The 18,484-nt window shown below is 38.3% G+C and overlaps 1 protein-coding gene across 1 annotated transcript in view; it reads left to right on the forward strand.

Annotated features, from left to right (window-relative positions):
* Nucleotides 1-18,484, forward strand: part of CSMD3 (CUB and Sushi multiple domains 3) — a 1,169,988-nt gene that overhangs the window by 168,146 nt on the left and 983,358 nt on the right. The window contains exon 3 of the mRNA XM_074943928.1: nt 15,940-16,052. Within this exon, the coding sequence (XP_074800029.1) occupies nt 15,940-16,052 (113 nt within the window). The remainder of the gene's footprint in view (nt 1-15,939; nt 16,053-18,484) is intronic.

Consider the following 18,484-nt stretch of genomic DNA (forward strand, 5'->3'; position numbering starts at 1 on the left):
TCAAATATAAGTGGTAGCTTTATATTGATGGTGTCAAGGGCAGGTAGAAAATGAACCTCACTGGTATTGTTCCTTTAGAAATAGCATTGTGTAGTGTTTGAAAGGAATTTATAAGGAGCATACAGGATAGCTACAGAGGCTTACCAGAACCCAAAGCAGCACATTCAATCTCTTCTTCGTTCTTCTTGTCAATCCCACTCAGGGAATCGAAACTAAATCTACACTGTAAGCTCCTGGTGTCAGGGAACATGTTTTGTACTTGTACTATAGAGCTCCTAGCATACTTGTAAGTATTGTAAAAAAATAATGCTCTGATAAACTGCTCCCTTGTCACCATCACCTGATTTAGATAGAAGTTAAAGTCCATTTTAGCTACGCTCATGGTGGAAGACTTATTCCATTGGTCTGTCCTCACAGATTGACTCCAGTAATTTTTTAGAACTTTAATGGGAAAGACTCTTTAGTCAGAAGACCAGTTTGTTGGTGGACTAGAGAGATACTTTTCAGAGTAGCAGCCGTGTTAGTCTGTATCCTCAAAAAGAAAAGGAGTACTTGTGGCACCTTAGAGACTCACAAATTTATTTGAGCATAAGCTTTCATGAGCTACAGCTCACTTCATCGGAAGTGATCTTTTGTTCTTGGGAATCAATTAACATTCTCTGAATTGTTCTCACAGGTCTACTTGGCTACAGATGGCCTGATCCAAATTCAGGGGCCAGGAAAGATAGAGGATGTGCTAGTGCTTAGAGTATTCACTTAAACTTCAAAGAACTACATTCAGTTTCTGCCACAAAACTACATCTTTTGTCTCTATGTGCCTCAATTCCTCCTCAGTTAAATGGGCAAAATCATTTTTCTACTTCACGTGTGTGTTGTGAGAATAAACACATTAAAGATTATGAGATGCTCAAATACTATGGTAATTGGGACCATATCAGTGTGTAGCTAGAGAAATAGAAAGTGACTACAGATCACTGGAGAAATTCAGAATCTGACTGCTGCATAGTATAGTTAGCCTATAGAGCTCATAGTATTTTAGATGTACTGGAGGATACTTTTTTTTTCTTCCAGCACATCACCTGGAAAGCTTTGAAAGGCAGAACTTTTAGGCGATAGTCCTCTTCGGGCATCCCTACTGTCTCCCCTCAGTAACTGTCCTGATCATTTCCCATCTTCTTTGTAGGTAAGATTAATCCAACTCTGGTTTAGTGGGAGCATATAAAAAGAGGGCAGGAACAAATGCATCACTTTCTCTGGTGGCATTTACCCCAGTTCCAAGAACAAAAGTAACTGTTGGCTACAAACTGCAGGATGTTGACATTACAATTGGGTCTGAGCACCAGTCTCTGAACTTGACCAAAATTTGGCTGTGGTTAGACTGTGTGCTTTGGTTTGGTCCTTTTATTGAGAGAGCTCACAACTTATGGTGTTTAGATTTGGACTTTCCAAAGTTCAAGGAGCGGGAGGAAGTGTTGGATCCACTGTTTTGTTTTAGTCCTATCTAGATGAAATTATATGTGCTTTTGTGTAAAGGTAGGGATTCTAATAGTAGTACAGAATTGCAGGACTGTCATAGTTTTTAAAGATGCTTCCTAATCTCTTTGTGGCTAAAAACAAAAACAGAACAGGTGTTTGTAAAGTGCATATACAGCATAGGTGATTTTTTTGTAAAGATTAGTGGAACACAACTTTTAATCATATTTTTTCAGAGATGTTTCTTTGTGATACCTTTTTGCATATAATTTTGTTTTTTAAAGATCATTATTTAAGATTAGCTTCTGCTTCTATGCTTTTATCCAGTTGTGCTACTGGAACTTCAGAATTACAGTACATGTACTATGTATATGCATACTGAAATATAGGACATGGGTGAGAAAAAGCCATATAACTGAATAGAAGGTGAAGGGAGATGCTGGTTTTGCACTGTCAATAAAGAGGGACAACCACATGTGTATGATTGTGGAAATGTATAATTTTGCCTTGGCAGCAAAATGCTAGGATGGCAAACTGGATCAAACTTCACCTTTTAAAATTTGTACCCTATTAAATAACCCTATTTCCTGTCTGACATTTCAGTAGTCAGAATAAGAAAATGCTACATTCCTGTAGATGTCAGGGAACCATGCTATGCAAAAGTAAATATTGTGTAGATATCAGAAGATGGAAAATCGTTAGATTTAGGCAAAACTGTTGAGAAATTCCTTCATTTCAATCAATTGGGTGGCAAGTATTAGCTGACAACCTACACTGACTTGAATACTGCACGCAGATGTGGTTGCCCCATCTCAAAAAATATATATTGGAATTGGTAAAGATTCAGAAAAGGGCAACAAAAATTATTAGGGGTATAGAACAGCTTCCATATGAAGAGAGATTAATAATATTGGGACATTTCAGGTTGGAAAAGAGACGATTAATGTGGGATATGCTAGAGGTCTATAAAATCATGACTGGTGTGGAGAAAGTAAATAAGGAAGTGTTATTTATGCCTTCTCATAACACAAGAACTAGGGGTCACCAAAAGAATTTAATAGGCAGCAGGTTTAAAACAAACAAAAGGAAGTATTTCTTCACACAATGCACAGTCAAGCTGTGGAACTCCTTGCCAGAGGATGTTGTGAAGACCAAGACTGTAACAGGGTTAAAAAAAGAACTAGATAGATTCATGGAGATAGATCCATCAATGGCAATTAGCCTGGATGGGCAGGGATTGTGTCGCTAGCCTCTTTTTGCCAGAAGCTGGGAATGGGCGACAGGGGATGGATCACTTCATGATTATCTGTTCTGTTCATTCCCTCTGGGGCACCTGCCATTGGCCACTGTTGGATGTGGGCTAGATGGATCTTTGATCTGACCCAGTATGGCCATTCTTATGACCTTATAGGGCTTGCAGTCACAGGTAAAACATTTTGTTTGTACACTGATGAGATCAGATATGTAAATTCAGGGAAAGAGAATAAATGTGGAATACCATACTATTGACTTTTTTTGGGAGTGTAACCACATTTGAAGGGATCTGTGGGGATTATTTTATTGCTTTTGTTGATCACTAGAAATGCAGTCATTTCAGATTCCTTCATTTGGTTCATGGCCTTTGGTTTGTTATGCTTACCATTTTCAAGACTCCATTTTCAAGACTCTGTTCAATGCCGAATAACCGCTATTTTGAAATCAAGTTAAAACTTAACTTCGTTGGACTTTCACATAGTTTTGTTTTTCATTTTTAAGACACAAGGTACAATAAACCAACAGGTAGAGACCATTTACTCCACCACCTTTCCAGATAGTACAGCATTTTCCCCTGTAGCACAGAATTGTTCCCTGTGCCATATTTTTTATAACCTTATCGAAGCCCCACTGAGGTCAATGGAAAGATTCACACTGACTTCAGCTATCTTTAGGTCAGCCCCCTAGTGCATTGTCCAGTCCCCTAGTAAAAAATGTCCCCAGTGAATACTGTTTTCTTTTAAAAATCTGTAGATGGAATGCATAATAAAAAAAATTGTACAAGGCTGGCAGAGAGCTCTGTATTAATATCAAAATAAGTTTTAAAAGGATCACACATTTAGTAAAAATACCAAACGCTTTCCTAGCTCTTTTAGTCTTCTTCTGAGTGAACAATTACCAGCAGCCTGAGGGCAGCAAGATAATGCTGTCATCTTATTTACATCATTGTAATCTAATGTCAACAATTTATCTAGTTTCAGAGTAACAGCCGTGTTAGTCTGTATTCGTAAAAAGAAAAAAGAAAAGGAGTACTTGTGGCACCTTAGAGACTAACCAGTTTATTTGAGCATGAGCTTTTGTGAGCTACAGCTCACTTCATCGGATGCATAGCATATCGTGGAAACTGCAGAAGACATTATATACACACAGAGACCATGAAACAAAACTTCCTCCCACCCCACTGTCCTGCTGCTAACAGCTTATCTAAAGTGATCATCAAGTGATCATCAAGGAAGGCCATTTCCAGCACAAATCAAGGTTTTCTCACTCTTCCCCCCCCCCCATGAGAAAACCTTGATTTGTGCTGGAAATGGCCTTCCTTGATGATCACTTGATGATCACTTTAGATAAGCTGTTAGCAGCAGGACAGTGGGGTGGGAGGAAGTTTTGTTTCATGGTCTCTGTGTGTATATAATGTCTTCTGCAGTTTCCACGATATGCTATGCATCCGATGAAGTGAGCTGTAGCTCACGAAAGCTCATGCTCAAATAAACTGGTTAGTCTCTAAGGTGCCACAAGTACTCCTTTTCTTTTTTTTTTTTTTTAATTTATCTAGTAGCATTTTGCAATGACAAATCAGACTGTTTCCCATCATTTTAGCTTTGGACTTTTGAAGAGATTGCTCTAATTTGATCCTGCAGTTAGAAGTGCATCTTTCCTTAAGGGCTAATGAGTTTAGAGTCCAGTTTTGTAGCTGAATGTTTACTTGACATGCAATTAGATGTTTATTCCCATATGTATAGCACCTTTTAGAAAACCATTCTTGATGAATCTTCAGATCCAATCATCCAGAGTCACCTGTCATTTCAAGCAGAGCACACATAATAAAAAATGAGAATTTTATTGCTCTTGGACCACTGTTTTTAACTTTTGAGTCTCCTGTTCCCAGATAGCAAAGCAACAAGAGCCCAGCTACTCTACTGTGGTTTGTGTGTGTTCCTGACTCTTTGGTGTACACAGAAAGATATTAACACATAAGAAGAACAGTCACAATCGGTGCATTTTCCTTCCTGTATGAGGTCTTTCTGCAACTGTACCTTCAAAGAAAAAATAATAGTGCAATTATTTTGAATTACTGATGCAAAGCAAAACAATCACTGCTATAGATTTCCTGAGGATGATTTTTTTATTGAAAATTCTTAATATATTTTACTTAATAGTGAGAAAAAATATTTGAGAGCACCTATAAACACACACAAAGTATTAATCAGTAAATCACAATTTGAACCACTATGTAGTAAATTACTGATGAGCGGACTGGTAGCAAGATAAACTCTTTATTATGAACAAGAACTAGGTACAGCAATGAAGTAATAAAACTGCCTACTACTCTACATTGCTGCAGATTGCAACTGCCCTGTCGTAGGCTTCCTTGTTTCTGCCCCAGCAGGAAACATCCCAGGAAACCAAAAACAGCATCTACAGTGTACAGGAAGTGTGGCAGCTCTACAGTTCTTGAAAGGACTTACCCTGTATCACACAGTGCACAGCCTGAACACCCAGGGAAAGATGGGGTCAAGGAATCCTCCTTATATCAAGGAGCTGCTCCATAACCCTTCCCCAGTTCAGGATTGGAGCAGCTTCTGCATGCCTGTAACCCAAACATAGCCAGGAAATGGACAATGGCTCTGTCCTTTCACCAGTGCACTGTCCTACACTCATATCCCCACTGCACAGCAACACACAGGGAGTCCAAAGCCAGCTGGTTCTCACAGTGTCCAGGATGTGAAGGTGTTTTGTGATGGTTCCTCTAATCCAGCCTATCCCCAGGGATTGGAACCATATCAGTTTATTTATGAGCAGGGGCCTCTGCAGAATGGACCAATCCTTCTTAATTTTTGTTACATACAATTTCATAGAATTTGTAATCTATTTCTCTGAGTGTATTTCACAGTTGATGCACTGCCAGGTCATAGCTGATGTGCTTCATGGTCTTATGGTAGAAAATTCCCTTTGGAATTTGGGGATTGATTTTCTATTCTGAGTTCCTTAGCTGCCTGTTTTGTTTTTCATTTAGATTCCATCCTGCAGTTGTATTTTGTGTGTATCAAAGGTATTTCATAAGAAGTTGGTTGCTTCCCACTGAGGTTTCAACTACTCCAATCTGTTCAGGAGAAAAGAGAATGACTTTCACCTCTCTTTTGAATTCTGGTTTTAGTTTTAGTGTGATAAGCGGCAGATTCCAAGGACACCAATAGAAGTATTTTGTTTCATTTCTCCCTCAGGCTCTGTGACATGCTGGCCAGAGTTTTTGGGGGAAGGGAGAGGCAAATGGAAAGTTTTTGTTTATTAATTGGTTATAAAACATCATTGTGTAGGTTATTTTTAAAGATATCTGTATCCTAGATCCTATTTTAGGCCCAAATCCTACAAGTAGGCCCAGGCTGACAGACACTTGCATCTGAGAAAGGCCCCATTGACTGTGATGGGGTTGTATGCGGAGGGATCAGGACCTTGGATAGTAAGCACCTAGTTAGCCTATAGAGCTGTAGTTCATTGTAGGTGGAGGTGAGGACCATGAAGGGACTGTACAGCACTGAATATGTGGTCAGAATTGGAGTAACAGTAATAGTGTTGCTCTGATTAGGCCCAAATGCTTTTTGGAAGGTACTGAGTGGAGTTGGGTGAAATTTGTCTGAAAATTTTTGTCACTGAAAATGCAGAGTCAGATCAACTGAAACATTTAGAGAATATGTGTCGATTTTATTGATTTGTTTCAGTCAAAAGAAAAAGAAACATTTTAAATGGAAACATTTCATTTCAACATTTTTGAAATGAAACATTTTGAGTATTTTTAATCACACCATCTTTTTCTTTAGAAATTAACTTCAATTTTATTTTATGTTTTAAAGCTCAAAAATGAAACATTTTGTGCTGCGTCAAATGAAGCATTTTGTCTGAAACAATTTATTTTCCCCTGACTTTTTTGGAATTGTCAGCAAACTGAAAAATCAGTTATTTGCACAGAGTTAGTGCTTGGTGCTCTCAGCTCCAAAAGCTAAGGTGCTGGGTACCATGCAGGACCAGGCCCATTAGGAGTAATATGTCCTCTTGGAATCACCTAGTAACCCAGAGTTTACTTTCCTTTTGAGCATTGCAGGGAAGAGTCTTCCAGTCTCTCCCCTTCTTTCCCCACCCTCCCCTGTAAAGACCCATGTCTGGCTGACAAATACAGCAAATGAGGAACTAAAATTGGTCCCCTCCACTTCTGTAGTTCCCTGATCAATTAAATTAGTGATATCCCCAGAGTAGCAAAAACATCTAAAATCCTGAGTTTCCCCGGAAACAAAGAAGCTTCTTTTTGACCTAACTACACTTAAATGCTGCTTTATTTTCCAAAGGTTCTCCTCATAATAAAGAAAGCAGGTAAATAAGTGGGGTGAAAAATAGACTTGTCAGATTTTCAGCAAAGAGATCATTAGGCCACCCTGCTGTTTTTATGGTTTTATTTATGATTACACACTGTGGTACAGGAAATTACTACTGTAGAAAAACTTGTTTACCTACCCTTTTGTAATAGGCAGAGGAACAGTAGACTCCAATTGCAAAGTATGAATGGTATATGGCAGGCTACCAAAGCAGCTGCTAGCCATTATGTAAGGAAATTGTCCCATAGCATACATGCTCTATGAGTCACAAGGTGCATTTTGTTGTCATGGTAAATCCACCTGTTTTGCTCAGTAGCGGTGTAAAACCTAGGGGGAAATGCATTTTTTAAGTGGCATGCTTGTTTTCAGTGCAGTGTTACCCATCCCTAGCTCTCTGTGGATGTGGGGGAGCAACAAAGGGACATTCATAATGTAAATGACTACGTGTAACTTTTTCCCCTCATACTGGTCCAGGTAAATGAAAGTGTGGTATCACAAAAACACAAGCTCCTGGTTCTATTGAAATTGTGTTTCCTGAGGCCTCATAGTTTTGTATCCAAATAGTGCCTGAAGTGAAATTGTATCTTCTCATTATACAAATCTCTTAATTCCACAAGGTACACGATTGCATCTTTGGTATATCTTTAGGCAAATGATTTTCTCTGGAAGGACTGTCAACTTTTTACTCTGTATGATAAAAGATCAGAACACGTGTAAGCTGTGCCCAGGTTTCAGTTTATTCCCAGTTCTCTCTCTCTCAGTGCTTGAGTGTCCAGACTTAATTTTATGTTGTGTGTTAACTATTTTACAGAAAGAGGTCCAAATGTCCAATAGGCAACTGCACAATACACTCAATTCAGATAGATGCAGGAGGTCAGCAATGCTGACAAGACATCAGTGGGTAGAGATGTGCACATGTGTTCCACTAAGCATGTAAATGCCAACCTACACTTTTACAAACTTTTACTGTTACAGAAATCTCTCAAATGTACAGAACTTAATCTTCCTTGATCCAGTGATTCCTACAGAGGGCAGAGGATGGCTGCAAATGAAAGTATGATGATACTCTAGACCTGAAGCAGAAATGAACGTGCTTCATTTTTTCTCATTACTGGTTTCAGCCTTTTGTGAACAGTGGCTCTTGACTGCTATGGTTTCTTGCTACAGGAGCCAGTGCTCCTGCTTGCTGCATCTCTACATGTACTTACAAGGTTTGAACACTGGCGCTCTAACCATTTCCTTATACCATTATCCATCATCATCTGAAAAAGTAGCAAGGCCTTATCAAGAAACAGCAGCCAGAATGCTTCCGAAAAATGAAATCACAAAGGGTTGAAACTACAGTAAACCTTCTTTGATACAAATAGAATGTGAGATATGAAATTAATTTTGATAAGCATGGGCTCAGAAAAAACTGTGAATATGGGGTTTTTCACTATATTTAATACATAGTGGATATTGACGTTGGGAGATAAATTATTATTTTGCATAAATATCCCACCTCAAGACTCACTTCTGCCATGTTAACTAATGTTGGCTGGGGATGGAACAGGTGGAGATAGCTGTTGTATTTTTTGTTTTGTTTTCAGATTTTTTTAAAAATTGGAACCACCAAGCCTGTATAACTGTGAGCTCTTAATACTGTTTGCTAACCTGACTCCTCTCTGTTTTCTCCTTGTTGATTGTTACACTTGCTTGTTATGCGTTGTTTTCAATGAAAGAGTAAGCTCTTTCAGGTAGGGTCTGTGTCTGTCTATGGTTTTGTACAGCACCTAGTACAATGGGGCTGTGATCCTAATTGAGGCCTTTGTAACACAATACAAATAATAATCAGAAAGTTGTTTAGATAACTAACATTCAAAGAAAGTTTCACATCAGTTGGTTACTTTTGTTATTCAGAGCAGTGTGCATATTACAGAATATAGTAATTACTTCTTGGCTATGCCAAATACAGTTACTAAGTGATCTGTTAAGAACATGTAATTGCATGTTTATTAATCGAAAACCCTCATGAAGTTACTATGTAACGTCAAAGAAAGAAAAAAGAGAGAGAGAGAGAGAACGTGATATCCCATATAATTTCAAACCCTAGAATGCCAATTAAACAATGAGAAGAAACAGGCAGCACATTTCTGATCAGCTATTGCATAAGGGTGGTGATAAAAGGAAGAAGGGTGGAAGTAAAATTACTTAATCAGCCAGGACCAATAACTACCTAAGGCGCAGGAGTCACAAAAGGAATTAGGTGCTTAGCCATTGAACTCTGTGGGCACCTAAATTCATTCAGTGCTTAAATTTGTACAGTAAAAGTTTCCTAGGTACCTATGTTTCTACATCTGAACATGCACTGCAGCCCCACACCAGATGTCTGGATGCCCAAGTCACAGAGAGATAGGCATTCCTCTGCCAAACTCACCTGTGGGGCCTGATCCAGTAGATGTGCTCAGACACTGTCTACCAGATTGATGCCCTATAGGTGAGCTTGCATAAAATGGCCAAGAGCAGCAGCCCCTCATATCTTTTTAAGTCCAGTGCTTGAGGTACTCACCTCGGATATGGTAGACCACCAGTTCAAGTCCCCCCTCCACCGAAAGGGAGAGAAGGCATTTCAACAGGGTTCTGCCACCTCTGAGGTAAGTGCCCTAACCACGGGCTATTCTGAGGTGGGGCTCCTTCAGTCTCTCCTGTTGAAGCTGATCTGCTGTGGATAAATACAGAATCATTGCAGCAGGGGGACTGGATCTTGGGGCACCCACCTCAGGTAAGTGCTCTAACCAGCAGGCTATACAGTCATTTTCATACTTGCTCTTTTTCTAGTCCGATGGCCTTTTAAAATGATTTATCCAAAGTGGAAGAGCTTCAAAGGCAGAGACTAATGGAGTTCCCCATCACAATATTGTACAGCCTAGTAGTCAGGGCACTTACCTGAGAGGTGGCAGATCCCTGTTTAAATTCCTTTTCTCCCTCAGGTGGAGGAGGGACTTGAATTGGGATCTCCCATATCCCAGGTAAGTACCTAACTACTACGCTAAAAGTTGAGGGAGGTTGTCTTCCACGCACCCTCAGCCCCAACCTCTTGCCAAAACAGCATAGGTGTCTAATGCAGCAGAGGGTTTGCAGCTGAGAATTCCAAGCAGAAGGAAGTGCCTCTCTGCACCCCTGATTTAGGGGACTGTCTCTGAGAAAAGGGCTGGTTTAACACACACCGCATTGACTAGCTTAGGCAAGGAGCCGCTTAGCATGCTGATTTTGTTAACCCCATTCTGAGGCACCTATCTCTCCCCATTAATTATATAGGGAGCCGAGGTGCTGAACTCAGACTTTGAGAATCCTAATGTTTTTCTAGACACCTAAAAGATAGGGGCCACAATGCTCACCATCATCATACCTAAATTACTTAGCCTGAAATGCATTGGGGATGTAATACAAGCCTTATTGGTTACTGCCCATATAAACATGTATATGTACATGTACCTCTCATAAAGTTATAATAGGACAAATGTCCTAATTATGAACTACTACAACCTTTATTTGCTGGACATTATAAACATGTAACTGAAATCACTGTCCGTAGAAACAGGAGGCTCCAATTGTATGTGCCATTTAATTTCAAAGTAAGGAATTATTTTCATTAGGAGTAGTGTCTTGGGTTGTCTAGTTTTATAAGTTGGTAAGTATAGTTTGCAAGAGTGTGGCACTTATTGATTAGGCATGTATTTACTGTCTTATGCATGTGAATAAATTATAAATTAACATGAACTGATTGGTTTTTATTCATGTTTTTGATGTAATCATGCACACTACTTCTGTTAGGGTCTAAGTCCATTTAAAAAGGAATAATTAGAACACATATTAAGAGCTGATTATGTAAAGAGTAAGTCTGATCTAGAAGACATTTTTCAGATTACACTTCAAGCCTGTTGTGTTCATAGCTGAAGAATTATTAGAGCATACTGTTAGCTGGAAATGAACACATTTGCAAGGTGAGTATTAGGTAAATAACTTCATAATCGAATCCCCTATGTTTTAAAGGCTAGACAATGCCACCTTACTTATGCTGAGTAGCACCATTCTTCTCAGGCAGCTGCATTTCAATGGGACTATTTGAGGCGTAAGATTCTAGTCAACTTCAGTAAGGGTGACAGGATCTGACCCTAAACCAGTATTGGCAGAGGAAGAAAAAGGTGATAGTGTGCCATGCAATATTTAAACACCTGGACTTTCCATTTTAGATGTCACTTTTATGCATATATGTCTTATAAAACTATGTATGGAATTATACACCCCAAAACCTGACTTTGTTGATCTACTAATACCATTCTGCTGCAGTATTAAAACAAGGGCATGAGACACAACTTTGTGACAAACTCATTGTAACTGGTGTATTTGTTCCCACACAGAAGGAGTGAGACACTGGACAATCTATTAATTTGTTTTCTTATTTGAATGAAAATACACTCTTGTAAACAAAGAAGGAAGCCAATACCATTTGGACAAACACATTTACATTACAGGCACTTACTAGGAATGTTTACACTTTGCTTTATTTAAAATATGCTGAGAAGAATGCTCTAAATCTCCCATATATTTTTTTTTACATCACTGTAGATTCTCCAACCTGGTCATGCCTAAATGACAGCATTCATGTGAGTGGGGTGTGGGAAAACCGGAGATAAGCCTTTAGCCAGCTTCCACTCACTGCAGAATGTGGGTGCGCATGTGAACACATACATTTGTTTGGCTGGTTATGGATCTGCTTGGAGACCTAAACTCCTTTGAGGATTTTTTCTTTTTTTCTCTGGTCTCTTCCTCTTGCTGAGTGCAGTCACTATAACGTGAGGCAACACTAGTCTTGGCAAGCCAGTCAATTGACCAGTCAAATAATGTCAGTTGACCAACTATTATTTTACCATGGTCACTTATTATCAGATATTCCAGGAAGAATACTCTGAGGTAGGTGGTAGCCTATCTTTCTGATTGCATCATGGTACCATCTCTCAGCAAGCTACTTACATTCTACTCTACTACATGCTAATGCCCCTTTTGGGGGCGGGGGTGGGGGGTGGGAGGTGAACGGTGAAATTGTTAAAAGTTGAGCATTTTGATTAGCTGTAGTCTTTCTAGAACAAACATTTTATGTATATGTATTTTTAGTTGCATCAATGCAGGCAACAGTTAACAAAGAAGATTAAACAAGTTAAAATATATGGTCCCTGCCCCAGGGAGTTTACAATTTAAACTGACTAGACCAAAAAAACCCAGAACTTAACTCACAAGACAATGCGGGAGGGAGAAGAGGATTCCTAGTCACTAAACCTCCTCTCTCAGCACAAACAGAAAAATTAAGCCTCTGTCATCACCCACAAAGCCCCCCAAAACCTCTGTCATCATCAGCAAAGCAAACAACCTACATTAAATACCCATGTAAATAAACCCCCAGTCCTTTCCTCTCAACAAAACTTCCCTTCCACACACACACATATATATATATATATACCCATCCAAAAGATATCTCCAAAAAGATAATGAAAAGCAAGATGCTTATAGAGTAGGTCTGCTGCCTACTTAGCATAAATGCATTTAAAATTACTTTTTTCTTTTATATATGTTTCTTTTATTTCTGTTTATTTCTTGTCTTTTGTAACTCTTCAGTCTTGAATAACATTCACATTAAAATAAAAACCTAACATTGCTAAAAATAGTAATAATTATTCAGTTCTTTTTTTTAACTTCATTTAATTGTTTTTTGCATTTTTCTAAGTTAAAATAACGCAGTAAAGTAACTTGTTTTTTTATAATTAGGTATAAGTATCTATCTAAGGCAAAGCCTTTCCATATAAAGTCGTATTATTTTTTTGTTACTGTTGTTATGGTTATAATAAATTAGTGCCTTAACCTATTTTACCATTTTTGACTTATGACAATATTGGACCTGTTTGAATGGTCAATCAACCAATTATTTTTGGAATGGTCAAATGCCCAACCATAAGCAACACTCCCTCATCACATGACTGTTAGTCCTATCATGACCAAAATTAGTGTGTGTTCCCTTCCTATTTTTGAGCTGTTTTAACTATGGATCCAGCCCAGGCAGAAGATTAAAGAGAAAGTGTCCCTTGGGGGAAAATTGAATTGATTCTTTACCAAATTACAGTCACAGATGAAGCAGCAATCAAGACATCTCTAATTAAATGCCCTTCAGAATACAGAGTAGCTAGTCACCAGAGAACATTACAAAATTAACTATAGTATCTAGAGTAGATAGCTCTCAACATCAGTATAATTGGTACACTTTGTAGAACTCATGGAGTAATGCCTTAAGGTTAAAAAAAAAAAGAAATCACATTACTGATATCCTACCTATACTTATTACACAGTACAACTTGTGAAAAATAGAGAAGAATGGTCAGTACCTTCAAACCCTGACCTTTAGCAATCTAGATTTTCCATCAATTTCAAGCTCCCGCTTATAAGAATGGAATTACTGATAATGATTAAACTCTACATATTTCGCATTTTATGAGTAAGAGTGTGACTGAATTACTATACTAGCAGCAGAAAATGTATTAGTTATTGAGACGCCACGGTATTTGTACTGCTTCAATCAAGACCAAACTGAAAATGCTATGATGTGATGTTTTTTCATAACTGTTTTTTTCCAGGAAACAAAACCCACACCTTCATTAATAATTCACGTGTTTTCCTTAAAAAATATCAAAATATCTTTTTTCTCACTTTTGTAATGGAAAGAATGCTCAGTAGCTGTGTTGCTGTTCAGCAATCTACTGGCTCCTGAAACAAATCTTTATCGACCCAGCAAGATCATCTCTTCACATTATCTGCTGTTTTCTTCTTTAGTGTTTCTGAAGAACAAAAATTATGAAATAGTTTAAAATATGTCTAGTAAGAGGAAAAGGAACCTACACAGACATCAATTTAAGAATAGGAGCAAAATATTGAGTATGCCGTTTTCCTATAATGAGGTCTGGATCTGTTCCTGGGAGGCACTGCACACTCCTGATTGGGGTTGAGAGTTCTCAGCACCCATCACTTGCAATGTGTGTTTAGTTATTAGGTTGGGAGTCTCTTTTGTTTTGGGTTTGCTGTGTTACATTTTATATTAAATGTATACATTTTCCCAGAAACAAGATGGACACCAGTATGAAAAAAATTAGGGAAAATGTCCCCCAGTGAAATGGAAAGAAAGAAAAAAACAATATATTTAAACAAAATAAAATAATAATGGGTCAGCCATAAAACCACAAAAGCAATGAAATTCCAAGTTGAGGCTTAAAATAAACTATTAATTTATCACAATTTTCAGATAAAAAGTCTGAGTTGACAGAAAAATTATACACTGTAACTTTGAGATCGGTAATGTCAAGCTTTGTTAGGTCAACGAATTCTAGAGCAGAGCCCTTTGCCCTTCCCACAGAAATTGCCCTGCTGGCAGCTCCCAGGCAGCTCCTGAGAGATTCTGGTGAGAGCATACTGGCTGACCTTATCTGCTGTGGAAGCGATTTCAGAGGAAGGAATTCTCTCAAGTAACTAGGATACAAATTATAACGCATTTTAAAAGAAATCAGTTTCCATATTTGAATTGTACCTGCACTTGTAAGAAATGGGTAGCTAGTTCAATCTATGGAGTATTTGCATAACTTGCTCCTTCTGTTCCATCCATTAAGTGGTTAGGCTGCAAATGCTGCACCAGGGGAAGAAGCTGAAGGGTAGCCCCGTATAGGGAGTATTACAGTTTTATGAAGCCACAAGTACATTGATTTACAGGCAAAGTCAATACCAAAGAGAAATTCCACAGTTGTCACACCAAGTACAGATGAAAATGGATACTTTTAGCCACTGAAGCCACCTCTGTCTGGAAAAATTGGGGGACCAACTGTAACCTTAGTATTGCAAACTTCACTGATGAATACTGAGCATGTGTCCTCAATCGTGTCCATCAAATCCCTAGCTAATTCCGTCAGCCAGCCAACATCACTTTTGTCCTTTGCAATTTGAACCTTGGTGAATTTACTCTATTACAAATCCCAGTATCAACGAGGCACTTGGGAAGCAAGATGCTGCAACACCTGAGTCAGATGAAATGGAGATGTTGGACTGAATGTCAAACTGTCTTCCACAGCTGCCTGTTGTGTATATACGGTTGTGACAAAAACCAAAAACAAACAAGCAAAAACAAACAAACAAACCCAAAAAACACCACAGCTGGAAAACCCTGCAAGAGAGCCTTTTGAGTGGATGAGTAATTACTCAACACTACCCTCTGGGATCTCTCTGTGAATTTAAAACAAAACCGTCTAAGCAATTCTTCCCACAATTAATAGGCACTACAGTAGACTTAAGAAAAACACTTCTGTGAGGTTAAGATACATGCTGTAAATTATCCTAACATCCCACATTTAAGTGAACCCTTCCCTTTTTGTGTGTAAAACTGTATGCTGCATAAAATTCCTTGGACGAAACACCATCTAACATAAGATCTCACATAACTATCTATAAAACACATAATGTAAAAAATACTGGGACAGATCCTTAGCTGGTGTAAATCTGGCATGTTTGTATAGTTTCTACAGTATTAATGTCTTTCTTTATGTACAATCTTCTTGAGCTGACCTACCTCACCTGTGCCAGGCTACATAAATGCCAGTTGGACAGCTTCCTTATGATATTTTAGAAAACCAATTTCACAAATAATATAAACTGTATATTCTATTCTTTTATATAGATTGTCTGTCTTATGATGGAAATTTGTAGGGAGCAATAAGTTTGAAACAGTACAGTTGCATTTTTATAGACAATTAACCATGAGTTATGCTTATATTTTTAGGTTAACAGGATTTCATCTTCCTCCACCTGTGACTAGTACAAAGTCTGTGTTTTCACTGCGTTTGACAAGTGACTTTGCAGTTAGCGCCCATGGGTTTAAAGTATACTATGAAGGTAAGAGAACATGATTAAACACTCTTCTTACAAACAGGATTTGAAAGTTTTACCTCATCCCTATATATATAAGAGGGCTCAAATGTGACTGTTGCTAGTTGGATTGAACCAGGTACATTTATTAAAAGGTTTAAAAATTTGCTTCTAGTGGAACCTTTCAATTGTATGCCAAGATCTGTCATAAAAATCAAAGGTTTTAAATACTCCATAATAAATTCCTTATCTTGCCCAAAACTGATTGATTTCCCATATTATTTTGCAATTTGTCTCACTGTCTGATAGTTGTGGCATTAACATTTTGGAAAAAAGTATTACATACACTTTTAATGACTGTAATCTTTAGTATTTTCAAAGTTTGTTAGTCCAAAAAATACCAAGTATCAAAGATTTTCTGATCCTAGCTGAATATGTATTTGTGTACTATAAACAAGAAAATGTGTAGTAACTAAAGGCAAGGTTCTGGCACCCATACAAACATTGAGTATGGTCATGTTCCGCAAAAGGTCAGCTTGAAATCAATTATGCACAATGAAAAGAGGCTAGCTGTGATTTTTCCCCCCCATCTGATTTCAGTACATGAAGAAGGGTAATCGAGGATACAAGTTTATTCCAGCATCTAAATGCTTGCTGGGCCCCTGGAGCAGAACCAAAGTTTCTGGTTTTACTGTTTATATAGGAGAGGTGATGGCCAAGTTCTGAGCTGCTGTCAGTGCTGCCATCAAGAGTCCCTGTGGGGTCTGCTGAGGGTTCAGTATGAGTGTAGGCATCACCTTGAATGGATTGATGTGTCGTCTTCCTGAATCAAAGGACTATGTTTGTTACATAGGTTCAAAGAGACCTCCTCTATAATCAACCTCATCTTCAGGTTGTCTTGGCATAGTATGAATACTCTGGCCCGACAGGTGGTTTGGCTATCACCTTCTGTATTTCAATGCAGTGATCGTGCACTCCTGTTTGTGCACAAAATCAGGTCTATTTCCTTGTGAATTTGAAGAGTAATAAATTCTAGGGATTTGTGGTCTCTCTTTATTGGTGCTGACACATAGACAACCTAACTAGAGGGGGAGAGATCAACTATCAGCTAACCAATAGCTATAAAATATTTGAAGAAGGTCACATCTCTGAGTTTTATCCTCTTTGTTCCTGTGGATCACTCTGATTTAATCTCTGGGAGTTTAAGCAGTTGAGGTGCAGTTTGGGGAGGCAGCGATTAGGAAGATGCCTGGAGGCTCATCTTCTGCACAGAGGACTTATGTTGGCATATAGAACACCTATGACTGATGCCAAGCGAAGTTACTTGTCTTCAGCCACAGACACTGCTAGGAACTGTTTACCTGAATACTGCACGATACTATGCAGTTCGAATACTAATTCACACAAATAGTTTTCCCTAAATCACACAGTTAATTAAACAAGGAAATAAAAAATACCTGTTATTTGTATGTTTTTGAGACCTGTTTTGTAGTTTCTGGTTGTTTTGAACTTGTCTAATTACTTTGTTTATTCTGCAATCATTTTCTAGTTCACATACAACAGAAGGATAATTTACAGAATTCAAATTGTAGCTATAGTGTAACAAATTATATTTGAGATGGATTAGACACATTTTTTACTCTATTGTAACAGATGTTTGGTGGTGATTTTGTCAAGCAATATATTATCTAGAAATGTAAATATTCAAAGTATAATATATAATTTCTTCTTTCATATTTGGAAAAAAATTTTCTGTTGGTTTGATGGTATAATGTTGAAAGAGTCCAGGCACTTTCAAGGTCTAAATAGTGCTTTCAGCACTTCTATAAAAGGTCCCGTAGTTTCATAGTATTTTTTAAAAATGTGTGTGTGTGGGGGGGGGAGTTCTGTTTGGTTGGCTGGTTTTTGTTTGTTTGTTAATACGCTCAAAAATCCAATCCTGAAAAAAACCAAACCAAACCAAACCAACATCACAACAACAATAAAACCTCAAACATTTCTCATCAGGGTAAAAAATCACTCTATCCACATAAAACCAGATTATTTGGGCTCTGAGCACACGGAGTGCAGGGAGGTTGGGGAGCTCAAATTTACACTCTCCAATAACCGCTGCTGTCCCTCTGCTTGGGTGCATGGGGTACTGGAACCACTGGATCTGTATAAACCTGCATGTGTGGGGCCCATTCTCAGGTACACAATGGCCCTGATCCTGTACTATTAAAATTAATGAGAGCTTTGCTATTGACTTCAGTGAGCTATGGATCAAGCCCAAAATGTGCAAGGTTGCACAGGAACCGCTGTGTGGCTGGTCAGCTGACAGACTCCTCACATAGATTCAATCCCAGGCTTAAACAGCGCTCTAATTTTCAATGGGACTTGAACTCCTCAGTCATGTAGGAACTTTAGAAAATTTCACCCTGTGTCAATATAACCATTTCTTTTAACAAACTAATTAAAAC

Source organism: Natator depressus, chromosome 2 (genome assembly GCF_965152275.1).
Source record: "Natator depressus isolate rNatDep1 chromosome 2, rNatDep2.hap1, whole genome shotgun sequence".
Classification (NCBI taxonomy): Eukaryota; Metazoa; Chordata; order Testudines; family Cheloniidae; genus Natator; species Natator depressus.